The sequence below is a fragment of the Acipenser ruthenus genome, chromosome 25 (assembly GCF_902713425.1).
Source record: "Acipenser ruthenus chromosome 25, fAciRut3.2 maternal haplotype, whole genome shotgun sequence".
Lineage (NCBI taxonomy): Eukaryota > Metazoa > Chordata > Actinopteri > Acipenseriformes > Acipenseridae > Acipenser > Acipenser ruthenus.
In genome coordinates, this window is record NC_081213.1 from 24,738,393 (window position 1) to 24,755,942 (window position 17,550).

At 37.8% G+C, this 17,550-nt stretch overlaps 1 protein-coding gene across 14 annotated transcripts in view; it reads left to right on the forward strand.

Annotated features, from left to right (window-relative positions):
• LOC117413594 (plasma membrane calcium-transporting ATPase 2-like) overlaps positions 1–17,550 on the forward strand; it is a 146,197-nt gene that overhangs the window by 75,710 nt on the left and 52,937 nt on the right. For all 14 annotated transcript variants that reach the window (XM_058999808.1, XM_058999804.1, XM_058999803.1 and 11 more), the window contains one exon: positions 7,599–8,109. In XM_058999808.1, the coding sequence (XP_058855791.1) occupies positions 7,911–8,109 (199 nt within the window). In that variant the 5' untranslated portion in view covers positions 7,599–7,910. The remainder of the gene's footprint in view (positions 1–7,598; positions 8,110–17,550) is intronic.

The following is a 17,550-nucleotide window of genomic DNA, read 5'->3' on the forward strand; positions in this document are numbered from 1 at the left end:
TGAAAGGTAGTTTACAAGAATTTGACATGGACTTTATAAGAAATCAAATCACTTCTTAAGGTTGCATGCCATCCAGAATAGAAAAGAAAAATTATTCATTGACCGATCTCCAGTCCTTTTCAGTCGGTATGTGGATTGCATTATTAAAATACATGATTGGGCACTCTCAATAAAAAAATAAATATATATAAATATAACCAAAAATATACCAATGATATAATCAATGCTTTTAATTATTATGCGATTGCACATGAACAAATTTCATATCCTGTCACGTCAATTCTGAGTGGCTCTGTGGACAATTAGATTAGCCAGAGAATAGACCTCATTTGTTCCATGTGTGGCATTACCAGTGATGTGCGCTTCTTTCCACTACAGACATATAACTTAAAATACATTTGATAAATGTCTGTTTTTTTAACCCTGGTTTTGGTGCATGGCTTGTAAAGAAAATAAATGTTTTGGGGTGTTTTTCACTCCACATTTAGACACCAAACAATGGCTGGCATTCTATATTTCAATAGAGCCTGTCTAGCGCTTTCTAGCACCATTAAAATCAGCTCTCGTCGAGACCAATCTGCGTTTTGTAGTCTTCTATTGCATTGTAAGGAAGATAAAAGCAGGTGGCCCCAGGCAGAGAAGGCAAGCTGAGTGTTTGATGACATGGTATGATTACATAACTACTGCCGCATACAAATGGTTCGCATGTACTGGAAGAACAGTCATATTTCAAGGGAAATCTGTGCAGCTATTAAGAGTACTAAAGGCTTGAGGGGCCCTGCAAGAATAGCTTTCCGTCCCAAGCTTGACCTGGTGGTAGAAATGCAAAGAGGACTCAGCTTCTGTTTAAAAATGCATATCTTTTTGAACACCCACAAGAAACTGAATCAAAAGGGGTGCCCACTCTGAATGTATTATCCTGACATCCAGGAAACAAATCATTTAATTACATTTCGTAAAGGAGCACTTTATATCATCTATAATTTAAAAATACATTTTTTAAAAACTTTTTTTTAATATCCTATCATGTTCTCTACTGATGTTTCATCAAATTAAAGAAGGATATTTTTTTTGGGGGGGTGGGGGGGGCACGGTTAATATTACAAGACAGTGTTTATTATGTATAATCAATCTTGATACATTTGTATAAAAATAATAAATATAGTAAAACTAGGAATGGATCAAACTGCAACGGGAGCCTGATTTCCAACCCTGAAAACAGAAAAAAAAGATGCCAAAACAATGGCAAGTTTACATCAGTAAAACATGTTGTCATGTTAATTACATGCTTTCTTTTGGGGTTGTCTAACGGCATTGTTTAAGCATGTTAGAGGTAATGGAAATCATCTGTTTACTTTTCTGAGCAACCAGCTAGGACAATATGCTTGAAGGAAAATAATATCCAACATCAATGTTCCTGGTTTAGTGCCGTGTGTAATATTACTCATTTAAATGTGCACAGAATAAAAATAGAAAGGTTAAATGGTTTTGGGGGTAGTTGCTGATGCAGTGAAACACCCGGTGATGTCTGTATCCCACTAATTATGGAGAAGCAGAAGCCTGTTTGTCACCTTTCAAAAATTAGAAAGAAGATAAGCATGAAGCTAAGCTTGCTTCCAGCACTTTCTCTGTCGTCTTGCTTCACATCCATGCTTTTTCCCCCTGGTATTCTGACACTTGTTTAGAACAAATCAGACTGCTGTTAGTGTCAACCAAAATAAAAAATAAGAAACAAAAAAATGCCCCATGGCATGAGAAACAGTATCTTGTGTAGTGGGAATAGTCTTAGATTTATAAAAAAAAAAATGGATTATGCCTACAGTCCTCCTACACATAGGCCCAGACCAAATCAAAACTTTGACAACCCACTAATCGCACTTAACAAAACTATATTTAATAGTGTTTTCTTTTTTTTGAAAGTATCTTATTTCTTCTACTCATAAAAAGAAAACGCTATTAAATACAGTTTTGTTAAGTGCGATTATTGGGTTGTCAAAGTTTTGATTTGGTCCCAGCCATAAACTCCTGATAAGATAAAAAGCTGTCGTTATATTGCCTTTTGGAACAATATTACATTTTAAAGCGGGCTGAGTTTCATTTGCAGATGGAAGCGGGCTGAGTTTCATTTGCAGGTAGAAGCGGGCTGAGTTTCATTTGCAGATAGAAGTGGGCTGAGTTTCATTTGCAGGTAGAAGCGGGCTGAGTTCCTTTTGCAGATGGAAGCGGGCTGAGTTTCTTTTGCAGATAGAAGCGGGCTGAGTTTCTTTTGCAGGTAGAAGCGGGCTGAGTTTCATTTGCAGATAGAAGTGGGCTGAGTTCCTTTTGCAGATAGAAGCGGGCTGAGTTTCATTTGCAGATGGAAGCGGGCTGAGTTTCTTTTGCAGATAGAAGCGGGCTGAGTTTCTTTTGCAGATAGAAGCGGGCTGAGTTTCTTTTGCAGATAGAAGCGGGCTGAGTTCCTTTTGCAGATGGAAGCGGGCTGAGTTTCTTTTGCAGATGGAAGCGGGCTGAGTTTCATTTGCAGATAGAAGCAGGCTGAGTTTCTTTTGCAGATAGAAGCGGGCTGAGTTTCATTTGCAGATAGAAGCGGGCTGAGTTTCGTTTGCAGATGGAAGCGGGCTGAGTTTCATTTGCAGATAGAAGCGGGCTGAGTTTCGTTTGCAGATGGAAGCGGGCTGAGTTTCTTTTGCAGATAGAAGCGGGCTGAGTTTCTTTTGCAGATAGAAGCGGGCTGAGTTTCTTTTGCAGATAGAAGCGGGCTGAGTTTCATTTGCAGATAGAAGCAGGCTGAGTTTCTTGCCTGACACTTTCTTGGAAAGTACTGTATGATGGGGTTCCCAAGCTGGGACCGGGGTCCGCTGGGGGGGAGCACAATGCATTCAGGGAGGGCTGTGGCGCATATACAAAATTCCAAAGCAATATTCCCTTAGAGGGTCAATTAATTTACATGAACACTGTTGTTAGGTGCTTGGGGTTATTTTGAATGTAACATTGACGTCAGCTGGTTCCTGCAGTAACGGTATATACCATTATACAACAAATAGGGGGAGTACAAAATAGGCAACTATATCAATGCACTTTATAATTATAACCAATGCCAATGTATGTTTTTCTGGTAGAAGTTCCTGATATATTTTCTCACCCCTTTTTTAAGAAATTGCTCCATAATTACTGTACTCAGTTGTACACTGTCTGTAGATGCAACATAATCCTGACTGTAAAGGTAAGCAGGAGCAGTATGGTTTATTTTATGTATGTAGGGGGAATTAAACATATTAAGAATTTCTACCAGTAAAACATACCTTGGCAGAAATTCAGCATTTATTAATTGTATTTATTTATTTATTTATTTTTATTTATGTATTTTTTTTTAAATGATGTTATAATAAAAAGTGCATTAATACAGTTGCCTATTTTGTACTCCTTATAATCACCACCCTATTTGTTGTATAATTGTTAAGGCTGAGGCGATGCGTCGATTTATCAATGCATCGTATCGTTTGACAACTATCGATAGTCAAGCCTGTGCATCGTTTAATTTTTTTTATTACATTTGGAATCATCAATTATTTTTTGCATTAAGCGCAGAGCTTCTCTGCTCCCTTCAGGTCTGACTCACTGAATCTGCATGCGATTGAGCTCACCTTTTACCCCCTGTGAGTGTTTACTGATGGGATTGCATCTGTGCAGGAGTCTTCAAAGTAACAGAGCAAGTTAAGAGCGCTGTGCTAGAATTACAAATACTGTATCGACCGAGCTACAATGCCTTCCGATGTTTGGCAATTATTTTCTAAATTAAGACGGCAAGAAAGTAAAGAAAGTAATGTTTGGGATACTCCGGTAACACAACTAATTTACATGACCATTTAATGAGATGGCATCCTAGAAAACTTAAAACAAAATCTGCATTTATTCATCTGAACTGCCGCGGAGTAAAAATTAAGAATAACAACCAAGATCGTTCCAAACATTGTATCTTTGGTCTGAAGTATTAAACATCCCGGCAACGTCAGTCTCTAGTGAGGATGTATTCAGTAAAGCTGGGCAGATTGTAAGGGAAATCTATTAATGATAAGGTGTCAGTACATTTAGTTTGTGTTGACAGCCCCTTATCCCATGGCTTTCTTTTTGTTTTACTACCAAAAAAGAAAAAAAGATTTGTCTGCATCTTGCCAAATGACATCATTACACAAGATTAGTGAGATGCGGAAATCCTATCAATGTTAAGCAATGTACAGATTCTGCCCCCGTGTCAAATTGTGGGATTACTCCAGGGCTTTTCTATAGTGTCAGCTAACTGGCAGCAGTGGCTAGTTCCTGCAATCTATGTTTAAACGTGCTTATTAACACAGAAAAGGAAAACATGGCAACTGGCTCTGAGATCTGGGTTGATCAAATCTAAGATGGCGTCAAGGATTTTATATTTGCGAGGAAGGCTGTTGTTTCCAAGTACACTCGGTGTGCCCTTGTTATAGCTATGATATGGGAAGTGCTTTGCTCTTCCCTTGTTTGAAAGGCCTGTTTTTTTCATGAACAGCTCTGCGTCTGCTTTGAGTTTGACTGCCATTGAGCTCGCCAACATCTCTTTATTGTTATCCTGTTAGGTTAAAGTGAATGGCAGAGATTACGCTTATCATATAACAATTGTTATTATAATAGAATTCTACTGCTGATGTCATTGCTCCCCAACAATGAAACAAGCCTTCTTTTCACAGCTTTGTGTTTCATAATACTGATAGTCAGTTGTTGGCTGAATCTTCCACAGAGCACTCATTCTCTAGTACTGTTTGTAATAACCTTCTTTTGAGATTTTCCTTTTAACAAAAAAAATAGATAATGCTAAATACTTATACTTATACTTACACTTATACTTAACTTATACTTAAAGTTTAATTGTAATCAAATGCATTGCCAACAACAGAACTTGAGCAGATCTGTAATTATTCTGTTCTGAGTTTAATTGCTTTATTTAACAGAACAATATGTTTTAATAACCATGACAGGAGATGGTAGTGTTTTCAAGTGCCCAATTGCTGAATTTCTACTAATTCAGACAACAGGAATAGATTATAAAAAAAACAAAAACAAAAAACTTTGAGAGCCCCTGAAAAGAAATGTGTTCACATTGGAAACACTTCAAATTTGATTAACCTTCTAAACATTCAACTTTCAACTATTGTTTAAACACATCCTTGGAGCGTTGTGATAATGGGGTAAAGGAAGAAATCAAACTATTTCGGCAATTGAATAACTGGGGAAATTCGATTAGGCTTTGTTTAATGTGACAGAACTGGCACAGCTGGAATAGATGGTATTTCTAAGAACAGTGCAAACATTAATTCAGGTTGAGAGCACTCAGGACTTTAGGAGAGCCTTCTGCCTGGCAACAAATCTTATTTCTTTAACCTGAAGGAAAACTTATTGTGGAAAACAGCCTTTGACAGCTCATGCTACTGGAGCACAATTCAGTATTGGTGCAAGCACTACTCATGTTCTCTGTGTAAATGTATTAAAATCCATAGGAATGTTAATGAGGCCCAACTAAAATCACTCTTCTGCTAAACACAGTACATTACATCTGAAACCCTACTTACACACACCTGAACCCCTTAGACCCCTTTTACAACCTGGCCCTTTATGCCCAACATGGCTTTCTAATGAGTTATTTCCAACCTTGGAGTCTCGGTGGTGCAGTGGGTCAGCACACTAGCCTTTTAGAGGTCTGAGTTTGATTATAGCTCAGGTCACATATGATATGGTGCTGTATCCCTCAGTAGGTAAGAGCCTTCATCACACCACACAGCACTTATTGGCAGTGAACTCTGAACTCCTACCTCCAAGCTTGAAGGAATGAAGCATGCTCACAAGACAAAGGATGAACAGAACCAGAATTTCCACAAATATCATACAGAATCTCACCTGTGCAATTCTTCTCCTTTTTTAATGATCTATGTTAAACCAGTTTGTTCGCTTTATAGTTAGATGAAGGGTAGATGGTCAAATGGGAATACAGCTATAATTCATTTTCCTTAATTGACATTATCTATAAATACAAAAACTGGGAAAAAAAGGGATCCTTAAGGAATATGACATACTGCAAATTGAAGTGACATTTCTTATTCCTGAGGCCTAATGAGATTTGAAAAGAGGGTAGGCTATCCTGAAATACAGCTAAAGACACAGCAGGATTAAGGTGGAGGAACCTGAATCCTTTTTATCTGAGCAGAATCAGAACGAAGGACACAACCACCTTCTACCAGACTCTGCGTGTTTGTTTCTGCCGTTTTATTATTCAAGGCAGGCTCTCTCGTGAGGAACCTGTCACTCCTAAGTTTCTGTTTTAAAGCCTGAAAAGCACTGTCCAGCAGCTCTTTGGACTGCCTGTGTAGAGTCAGAGCAACCTCACACTACACCTAGAGCCGTTGAACAGCACAGCCCCTCAGCTGGCTTTGGATTGGGCGGTTATCCTTGCCTTGCTGTCAAGGCTGTGGAGACGTATTTACAGTGCCATTGGGGAGCCATGTTACATAGGTTGTTGTGGATGGAAGATGCAGAAGGTTCATTTAAATAAGTTAATTACAAGTAGCAGAAATAATTTTACAGCTACAGTACAAGTAGTTAAGCAGAAACTGTAGAGGAACTGGTTGTTATTTAGGATATTAAAGTGAAATGCAAATCTATTTGTTTCATTAAGAAAAAACAGGACTAGCTTGCAGTAAAATGGTGTAGAATTTTCTGTGTCTTCACTGTTGTAGACTCGGCAAGGCATTTGAAGTGCTTATCCATTTAGAGTCAAACAAACCACCTACCCCTGTTATCTATTTGTAATCAAAGGGTACAACGATTGTAAAAATATTTAGAAAAAATAGTTATCACTTGAATAAATTAATTTACTTTTACACCCTGCTTTTATATTCGTTATTTGAGCTGTTACTGTGGGAAAACTGTGTTTACCAAATGTATATATGTGCCTATGAAAAAATGGAAGTGCATGTGTGCAGTTTTGAAAGAAACACATGTTGCAAACATGCCATTCCATTTAAAATAAATTATAATCTGCTACCACTTTATGCCAATTATTTGCATGGAAGGAATGGTGACAGTTTTAATCTTTGAGATTGAAATGACCTAGCCGGTACATAAAGCTGTATGCCTGGAGTTTTCTTGTCCTTACTGGAAAATAAGATTGATATATGGCAGCCTAAAGCCACAGCAAAGAACCAGTCACATCCTAAGATGAGGCATAATGGTTGGGCTATTAATATTCATGAGGCATGTCATTTAGCTATTGCTCTTGGGATTGATCAACGTGTAGCACACTGCTAGTGCTGTGGCTGCTGCTGCTGCTGTGAGAGGAGAACGCAGTGCATGTGACACAGATAGGACTAGTTCTGAGCAAGGCAGCTCCAGTGATGACAGAGCAGCATCTCACAGCAGAGCCACAAGCTATGCCACTGCCTTGCTCTCTGACTACCACATGTTAGACAAAATGCTGCTTGACAAATGCTCTTTTTCTTTTTCTTGATGAAAAATTATTTATTTTGTTTTACCTTCTTTAATTTGGAATTGACGTTACTGTTCTTTTCTTTTTTCCAAAGGCTTAATGGATAAGATGACCATGTAGAACGTTACAAGCTGAGACAACCAGAATGGGAAACTGTATATGGAGTGAAGCTGGTCTGCAGCCTTGAAAGCAGGCAACCCTCTGGACTTTTAACAGGGCTTTTGGAACTATTGGATTGCATTTAAACTGAGGAATTCTTCATAATATTTCATTTACAGTGAACACAGGTGGATTTTCTAAAATTAGCCCCTTTGATTCTGAGGCTCTACTTTCTCACTGATAACATTTTATCCTTTTTAAAAAAAAAGAAATTTAAGCTAGAGAGCTACAAGCAATACAAGCAACCATGGGGGACATGACAAACAGCGTTTTTTACGCAAAGAACCAAAGAAATGAGGCCAACCATGCGGGGGAGTTTGGCTGCACGCTGGAAGAGCTGCGCTCCCTCATGGAACTGCGAGGCTCGGAGGCTGTCATCAAAATCCGGGAGGACTATGGGGATATGGATGGGCTCTGCAGGCGTTTGAAAACATCGCCAACAGAAGGTAAGCTTGCAGCAATGGCTTTGCATCACTGTAGATTCTCTTTATAACAATACAATCCAGGCTCTGCAGAAAATGGAGCGTTTTTCAGTCTATATCTGTTAAATAACACGCTCAATGCAAATGATTCATCCAGAATATTATTTAAAAAATGTATTATATGTATAAGCACAGATATGCATTGCAGCTGGAATATGAATATCTCTTAAACCCCTTCATTCAGAAGCTGGCCATGCTGAAGTTTCCATTGTAACAATTTATAAGCTGTACATTAGTTGGCATTCTAGGTAAAATCATCTCTTGATAGATGGTATATTACAAGTGTCTCTCTATATAGGAGAATATGGTCACAATCATTATACTGTACATGTGGAATGTCTTAAGAACAGCATTAAAGAATAAAGCCAGCTTATAAATATGATATTATCTCTAAAAGAACCCCCTCCTCCTACAGTTTGTTAGTCTGATATTATTTTATTCAATAAACTGTAATAGCAATAGAATGAAAAAACAAAATGACAAGGAATGAATGGCATCTGCTTCAGTGCAAAGTTCTTTTTTAAAAAAAAAAGATAAACAGAGCACTAAATAAACTATAAAACTTGTAATGCATAGCCTTATGTTAATTTAGGAGCTTCTTCTTAAAACCTTGCATTTGAACACTGTAGTTAACGGTATCATGTTTTACAGCACACATACATACAGACATACAGACATAAAAACTAGGTTTCGGCCTAACTTGGGTTAGGCGTAAAAACAGATCCCAACATTCTGTAAGATAGTTCAAAGTTGTTGTTTTTTCATTTTATTATCTGGGTTAATTTCAGCCTTATACATGAAATACCCGTACAGACAGCAGAAACAAAATTAGATTTTTTTTGTAAACTAAATTGAAACACTGCCTGCCAACGTACAACACAATTTAAATCAATAGTGCTGTAATTTCAGACGTAATTCTATCGGCTAATGCAACAGTAAAGTATCCCCAGATATTCTGGAACTCTTAGCTTAATTGGCTTTGCCAGAATTGACTTAATTCTGCCTTCAGTCAGACTGGTGTTGAAGTCACATCATTCTGCTCATACAAGGCAGCATGGCAGCAAAAGTGCCACTTGATAATGAGGACACATGGTTTTATTAAGTCATGCTAATCTGCTGGGCAGACATTCACTTTCAGAACTCAGTCATCTTCATATGCTTTCTTTCACTAGTTTTGTACCTCGTCTCGTGAAGCAGTCCAAAAATGTTAAATAATATCGAATGGCATCTGTCATCAATTAAGCTGCATCATAGTAATCCATGGTGTCCTCAAGATAGAAAACTAGAACGTGGCAGTGCTAAGTAGCAACGCTTTCTAGGTTAGTAGCGAGGTGAATGACTCATGATACAGTCAGTCGACATTTTAAAGAGGGTCTGGGGGGTTCTGCCTTTGGTTGATTCAGCAATAGAACAGGGTTGCATTTTAAAGCCTATAGTAACTTTGGTAATTAAAGTATTGCAGGTCATTTTATATTGATTCATGGGGTCAGGGTTAAAAAATATATCCACAAGATTATTTTTTACATAGGATTATTCCTAGCAGCTCCCTCCCCCTAAAAACAAAAAACAGATTGGGATTGCTTGTGTAAACTATCTAAGATCTAAAAAAAACTGCAAGGGCAGCATCCTGTCTCATAAATATTTGAAGAGCAACACTTCCCTCTCATTCAGGTGCACTTACTCTTAATGAAAGCAGAGGGCTGGGCTATCCTGATGTCTGCTTGTCCCTGTTACATGAGATAGGGCCTGGATTGTATTATATTGACTTTTTCATTTATTTATGTGACATCCTTTTAAGGAAACATAAACCGTTGAAAGCATGTTGAAAACATTTCTTTTTATTTCATGGCCATTGTATTGCCATGTTCAACACAATATTGTGGGTTTAATGGACATTTATCTGAGGTCAGAATATGTGGAGTGCCCCCATTGTTAATAAACAGTACAGAGCAATGCACTTAACATAGGAGAACTGGTAAGTGTCTTTATTAAATTAGTTTAAAACCAATCATTAAATCAATGGCAGAGTATTTGTAGCGTTGACTTGACTTGTAATGTGTTGAACTACGGAAATTCCACCAGAGATGTTGGAAAAAGCAATGACAATAGAATGTATAGGCATTGATTGTTGTGAAATCAGCACCACCCTCCACTTTCAGCATAGACTATAAAAAAACTGTAGTATAACCACTTTCTACAGAGCAGCAATAAACCTTCTGCTTGGTGATCCTTACAGTCGAATCAGTATTATGACACCATCCCTAGTGTCCAAATGATAATAGTAATCATATATTTTTTTTTCAGGGCAAAGCATTTGGCTTCCTACAAGGTAGACCTCTAAGTAGTACTGTGAGAAATTATGAGATTGTTCTGGAATTGGTCTTGATTTATTTATTTTTTTTATTGTTTTTTAAGCCATGTCTGAACACAGCTTAATGAATTCCATTGACCAATGACCAGTGTTTTTTTCTACTGAAGGACTTTTACATATCCTAAATTGTATTTAAGATTTTCGAGATTCAAATACCATTAAAGTGTCTCATCAACTGATGAACTACCTCCCGAAAATGCTTCATTCAGACCATGTGTGAAAACGATGCACACACACCGTGACCTTCACTTCTGTCCTGTGCGGTTGTCAGCCCCCTCAATGACACATTGCAGCAGATGTAATAGGGACATCTGGTAAGAGCTGCTACCTGGCAAGCCACACACCCATCACTCTGGATAGTGGGTGAACCGTGACTCGTCAGCCCACACTGCATGCTGCCCATGGGCACTGGACCATTGGGACTCTGTTGTAACCAGTGTCTCTTGATCTGTCAGTCATGCTCGCAAGGGGCTTACTGATGGATGCCCTGCTATTGTAACAAGGTTTGCTTTGTCTCATTCTTAGTGCTTCCTTTACTTTCAGCTAATATGCAACCAGCTACTTTAACATCCTTTTCTGATTAAAACCAAACCAGACGATTTTTGTGTGCGTTTCCGTAGTGTGAGTTGCCACTCAGCACCTTTGTGTGCAGAGCTTGTGTAGTATATGTACTGTATACATATGATACCCACTGACCCGTGATTCATGAAGTTAACTTTGTATAAACCTTTCCAATCAGATAATGTCAATCCCAAATCAAACTATTACATGCAAGCTCCGTATCTAACAATATCTAAGCACAGCAATGGAGCGTCAATGTGATTCAAGCAATGTATTTTTATTTCAATGAAAGATACACTATTGAATGATACTTTTTTTATACATGTGGTAGTTATAATCATGTTGTTTTGGGAGGGAAAAGGAGCAAGGTAAAAAGGAAACTACCAGTGCACAAGTGAAGGACTGTGTTGGTGTGTGTTGGTGTGTGTGTGCGTGTGCATGTAGCCTTCTGGATTCTTGAAAGATAAATGACAGATGGATCACCTGGTGCTCTATCCAGTGGGGGCTGCTATCAGATCTATGCTAAGTTTGACTTTGAAAGGCATGGCAAGAGTAAAGGAAGTATTTCATGATTTAGTGTTGGGAAGTAGACTGCCTGCAACCTACAAGCAGTGCACTCACCGTTATATCAAAAGGTGCAAGGCTGTGTTTCTATTGTAGGCTCACACTGTTACAGCTCATGCTCAACTGCTCAGGACAGGAAAAGGTCACAGCAATTGACATGCCTGTTTTAGGTGGTTCAAAAAATACTGTCCCTGTAAAACCGTGATGGCTGGTTAATTATTAGGTCATACCACATCTGGTGGTTTGCCTGTCATACCATAGCTGAATGTTGCATCATCATTTTTCAGATTGCTCAGAGTGGGGTTCATTGTGTTAGAGATTTCAGCTTGTTATCTGAATGCATTGATATTCTCCACCCCAAAAACAAAAACCAAAACCACATGAATCTCTTTATTATAGATTTATTTTTATATAAAGCACACTGAAAATGGAAGTTGATCGTATACATATGACTAGCGTATGGTCTGGTCTAGTTTTATAATCCTGGGCTCTGTTTAAATGCAGCAATATTGCAGCAAGCCCATTTCATCCTCTGTGGCTGTGTGGTTGGATTACGCACATGGATAGCCCCATGAGTACATTTCTATGACAGTAAATCTTAATGGTTTATAGTTAACCAAAGGAAGAACAGTAATGTTATACCTTAGGGTTCTAGCAACTGTCAGGACTCTGTTTTAATTGAGCTGCATCTCAATTCCACTGTATAATGTACATTAGTCCCTCTTCAATTGCTTTCTTATGGGGAGCTCCCAAATCATCTGCCATTCAATCTTCTATTAGAAGTCTAACAAACCTTAATTTACTGAAACAAAGAAATGTTTCCAACATACAATGTAAGTTGTGTGTAAAAACAACAGCTCGGTTTAAGCGTAATATTTCATGACCATACGCATGCAGATCATGCACGTCATTGTCTGTTAGGCGGAACAGCCCTAAAAATAGTTTTACCACCTAAATATGGCAATATATAAATTTCAAATGAAGTTCAAAAACTGTACAGTATTCTGTTACAGACAGCAGATCACAAACTCAATGTAATTCCTAGCGAATCCTTTGATCTTCCATCTGTGTCTTATGTCCAACTATAAAGGAAGTCTATAAGTAGTCATTTACCAGAGATGCTTAAATAATTGGGAAATTATACTGTACAGGACCCTTTTTCTATTAAACAGGAGATTTCTGAATTGGGATAATGCAAAACCTGTGAGAGCCTTCTTTTTCCTTTGCAAGTAACAAAGGATGCAACTTAAAATTTATTAGAATGATATTTGCACGTAACATCAAGCAGTCCTTTCCACTCAATGCCACTCAATGCAATAGTTATTTAGGGATCTTTTATTCATACAATGTTCATTATGTTACACAAAAAAGCCAGCTTCCCTTGGTTTCAGTATCCTGTATCCAGCATAGCCCAAGTCAGATACCCAGCCCAGTACTGTGGAGGCTGAAATATGATACAAAAACGCGATCGTATAGACCCATAACACATCATTTATATATAGGAAGCACACAGTACAGTCTGCTGTATACTGAGTACTGTAGCTGTATTCATTATTTGTATAACAAAGTTTGAATTGAAAATAGGGTGAAATAGAATCTTTTTTTTTTTTACAAAGCATGTGACTTTAAAATCCAAATGGGGGGTGGGGTTCTGATTTAGAATCTTCTGTTTGTATTTCTAGAATTAGTAGAGATTCTGTTCTGAAACAAGAGATTGCACACTTCCAACCTCATGTTGTTAAAGGGTAGGATTCTGTGGAAGAAATTAGGTATATGTCTGTATTAGCACTGCTTAGCAGGGGATGAAGGTGGAAGGAAGGTCAGCTGCAAGAGCTTTCAAGTATGAAGGGAGTTGGCACAGGAATTTAAACACAGATCTTAGTAGGCAAGATTTAAGGGCAGAGACATGTGAATGCAATTAGGGCATTTCTAGAAGATATACTGGATAGTGTGTTGCATATAAATAGGAAGTTAGCTGTAGAGTGACCTGTATCACATCAGTCATGGGGAATCAGCTGTAAACTTTTCAGTAACAGTTGGATAATAAGGAAAAAAGGTTTGAACCACTGCTGGAAAAAAAAAAAAAATCATTCGGCTTACAGTAAAAATAAATGCACAAGGGACTGTTTTCAGTAGATCATTTTTTTTGACAGCCTTCCTAAAAAAAGTCCCCATATGCAAATAAATAATAATGTACTCTTCAGTGCTGTCAAAGATGTAGCACTGCATTCCAATGACACATGCATTCTGTAGGATTTTTGGCAGAAGTGGGAGGAGGAGGCTACAGCTTCTACTGGACATACGGCCTCCCTCAAACCAAACCATTTAAAACCTGTATTGATCAACTCATTTCAGTAGGTTTCCTTGTAAATACTAATTTGATACTGCACCCATATATAACATATCCAGGGGAACAGTGATTGTGAGGCATGGAATGTCTTCAAGCTGTCCCTCAAGAGACTAATACAGTATGTGTATTTAAGCAATGCTGTGGACGGAGGCAGATTGTTTTTGCTTTTCACAAGTACAGTAATTACCTGGTGCGGTTTTCCAGCAGTCAGGACTTTTCGTTGGTTTTATTGGATCTTTTTATAACACAACAGCGACACAAATCTCCCAATTTCCAGTCTCCATTGAACATGATTTTTTTGCAGTATCTATAAAATGATTTTTCAATATGAATGCTGTATATTTGAAAAGATAAATGGACCCCACTGAGTAAGGAAACTATATACTGAGTAAGGAAACTATATACTGAGTAAGGAAACTATGGGGATGATGTAAGGATACGCGCAAAGTGATTTGTGGATGCAAACCCCCATACTGCTGCCGGAAATCCTGTTTGGCAGGATGCGGCGTATGTAAAGAATGGTGAGGGATGAGCTGGACCCCCGCGTCAATCTAGGACCGCTATCCCTGCACATGTGAAAGTGCTGTGTTCTCTGCTCTGCTTAGCCTCTGGTTCAATCAGACCATAATTGGAATATCTGGAGGGATAGCTCAATCCACCTTTTCCAGAGTGCTAGGCAAATTTCTGGATGTCATGCTGAAAAGGGCAGGCCAATACATATGATTTCCTAAGGATATTCACATAACTGCTGTTGGCTGAGGCTTTTCCAAACAACTCCATTTCATGCTGAGTGACCTCAGCCACAAGGACTCTCAGCTCCTTCTCAGAAAACTTTTCTTTTTTTTCAGTTCGACAAGAGGACATTGCTGCCCTTCATTTGACATATTTTTTTTTGCTTCATATTTTTGTGCTCCACAAATATCATACAGCAACGACTGCTCTCTGTCCTGCTAACTCTGCAAGTGCAGCCTCTAAATAGACCGATGCGCTCATTGAGACCCTCATTATCATAATTGCGGATCATTATTTGTGCGTGTTGAGTAATTTGCATTGCTCTTAAGCTTACATAGGGCGCAGAGCTATTTCAATTTTGCATCCGCTATTATTTGCACTGTGCCTTTACTTACATCACCCTCTATATAAGAAAAATATATAATATTCTTATAGAACGTTAGAACACGGTACAGGAATAAACCACCAATTACTGTATATTTCATAATACTGTGTGTGCATTTTTGGCTGTAGCCTCAGGCAACCAAATATACATATGCAGCCAGCTGTACATGGCACTAGAATTAGCCAGTTAAACTCAATAGGATTTTTCTGAAAGTTGTCTTTCTGGTGGCCTAGTTTCTCGGGTAATGTACGTTTTAATGTGCGTCATTGGGATGAGGTTACATCTGACCCCTGAAACGGAAATCTGACACTGGCACCACAGCTGCATGACACATGAAATATTTCTGTTGCACTGGCCTGTGTTGAAAAACACAATCAAGTATTACAAAATTGAAAACAAACATGTGTATTAACTTTAAACCCTATGTGTATTTGGCATTAAACTTCATTTGTAATAGTATCGTTTATCTAACATATTTTATAAACTGGTAAGCTGTTTTATTGTATTTATTTTAAATGACAAAGATACTTGAAGTATGTGGTACAGTAATTTACATGTAAAAGGATAATGAACAATGGATGTTCTACATTTTATTATGTGTTTACTATTAATAGGAGGCTGTGTGGTCAAGTGGTTAAAGAAACGGACTTGTAATCAAGAGGTCCTCGGTTCAAATCCACCTCAGCCACTGACTCATTGTGTGACCCTGAGCAAGTCAATTAATCTCCTTGTGCTCCGTCTTTCGGGTGAGACGTAGTTGTAAGTGACTCTGCATAGTTGATGCTGATGCATAGTTCACACACCCTAGTCTCTGTAAGTCGCCTTGGATAAAGGCATCTGCTAAATAAACAAATATTTTATATAAATATTTTAATAACGACAGGCTAGCTTCTTTTTGTAACATGTCATTAAGGCATTTTTAGAAACCTTCTTAATTGCTTTAAGATGACATGCAGCTTTTCAGTATTTGTATGTGATAAAATGTGAGCCATTGTATAATTAATAAGTGTCTAAATGTTTGAAGAACAGCTAATTTTGTCCATGGTTTGCAGTATCTGTTGTTTGTGTCATTCAGGCATGATTTCTTGCAATCACGTTTCTCTGGTTGTATTTGTTCGTCACTGACAACACTAGTTTTCATTTCAAGTTGAATCAGGTGGTAATCATTAAAAATGTTAAAGAGCCAGTACAGAACTGTAGTCCTGCAGTCCTAGTTTGGTTCTGTCCATGGGATATTATTATTGTATTTGTGTCTAACAGTCTGTGTGTAACCACAGTAACCCACACAATGTGCTGAAGTGTTGATTTTGCAGGAAAAGGTCAATATCGTGTATCATCGCACTTACTGTTTCCATGGAGACCATTTTGGACTTTAGTGTCCGTATGAACCTCCTCCTCCCCCCCCCCCCCACTCGAAGGGCAGTAAATGGAATGTGTATACACATCACACCAAGTCGTGTTCAGCCGATCGATTTCAATGGGCTTGCAAAGTTTAAACATGTTTAATATTTTGGAGCAGGGTGGCATACCCACTCGCAATAGATCTTTAATATTCATCTTTCAATCAAGAACATTTATTGACCTATTCTAACCAGAAACTAGATATTAATTTCGTATACATTTTGTATACAATTCACATACTGTATGGTTTATGATGTACAGCTGCCTAAACAGAAATCTAAACAAAGTAACCCTGCTGGTTTAGTTTTCTGTAGTGTGCATTCACATCTATGTGGACAAATAATCTAAGAACATTGAATTGCTCTGCCCTCATACATTGGTTCAGTGACTCAATAGATTGAATCACAGTGCTGTCACACTTAAGGTTTTCACTGTAATCATATAAGTCAGTTGCTGCTAAATATAACAGTAATTACTAAAAAAAAGCACTTCTTAACTTTGTGTTCTGTTCTTATAGTGTATGTGTTTTAGTGAGCATGTACTTTACATCGTGTTGTACTGTACAGAAATTAGCACACCAACAGTTTCTATGGCAACCCTGAAAATATGTACATTTTGTATTGCAGTATCTAGGTGACATTAAGCGTTACAGTACCAGTTTAAATGTTACAATTTTCCTACCTTATGTGTCTATCTGTACATATATGTGTACCAGTGTAGCTTTTCTTATTGAATTACATAGGTCACTATTTGTAGGCATTCATGGTTTCCTGGTTTCTCAAAAGTATTATCTGGTTTCCATGGTAATTTATTTTTAGGTTTAAGGAACAGTAATTAAATCTCTTTTCTGAATTCTAAAAGAGTGGAAAGCATTTTGAAATGGATTTGCAGACCAGACTTAAAGTAGTTTCTAAAACTGTAGTTTTATTTATATATATATATAGTATATAGGCATCAACAAAATGACATTATGGTATTTCTTTATTTTGTGGCTGTAAAAGAATATAACTATTCTACAAACGTTGCTTGTGGTGGTACTGT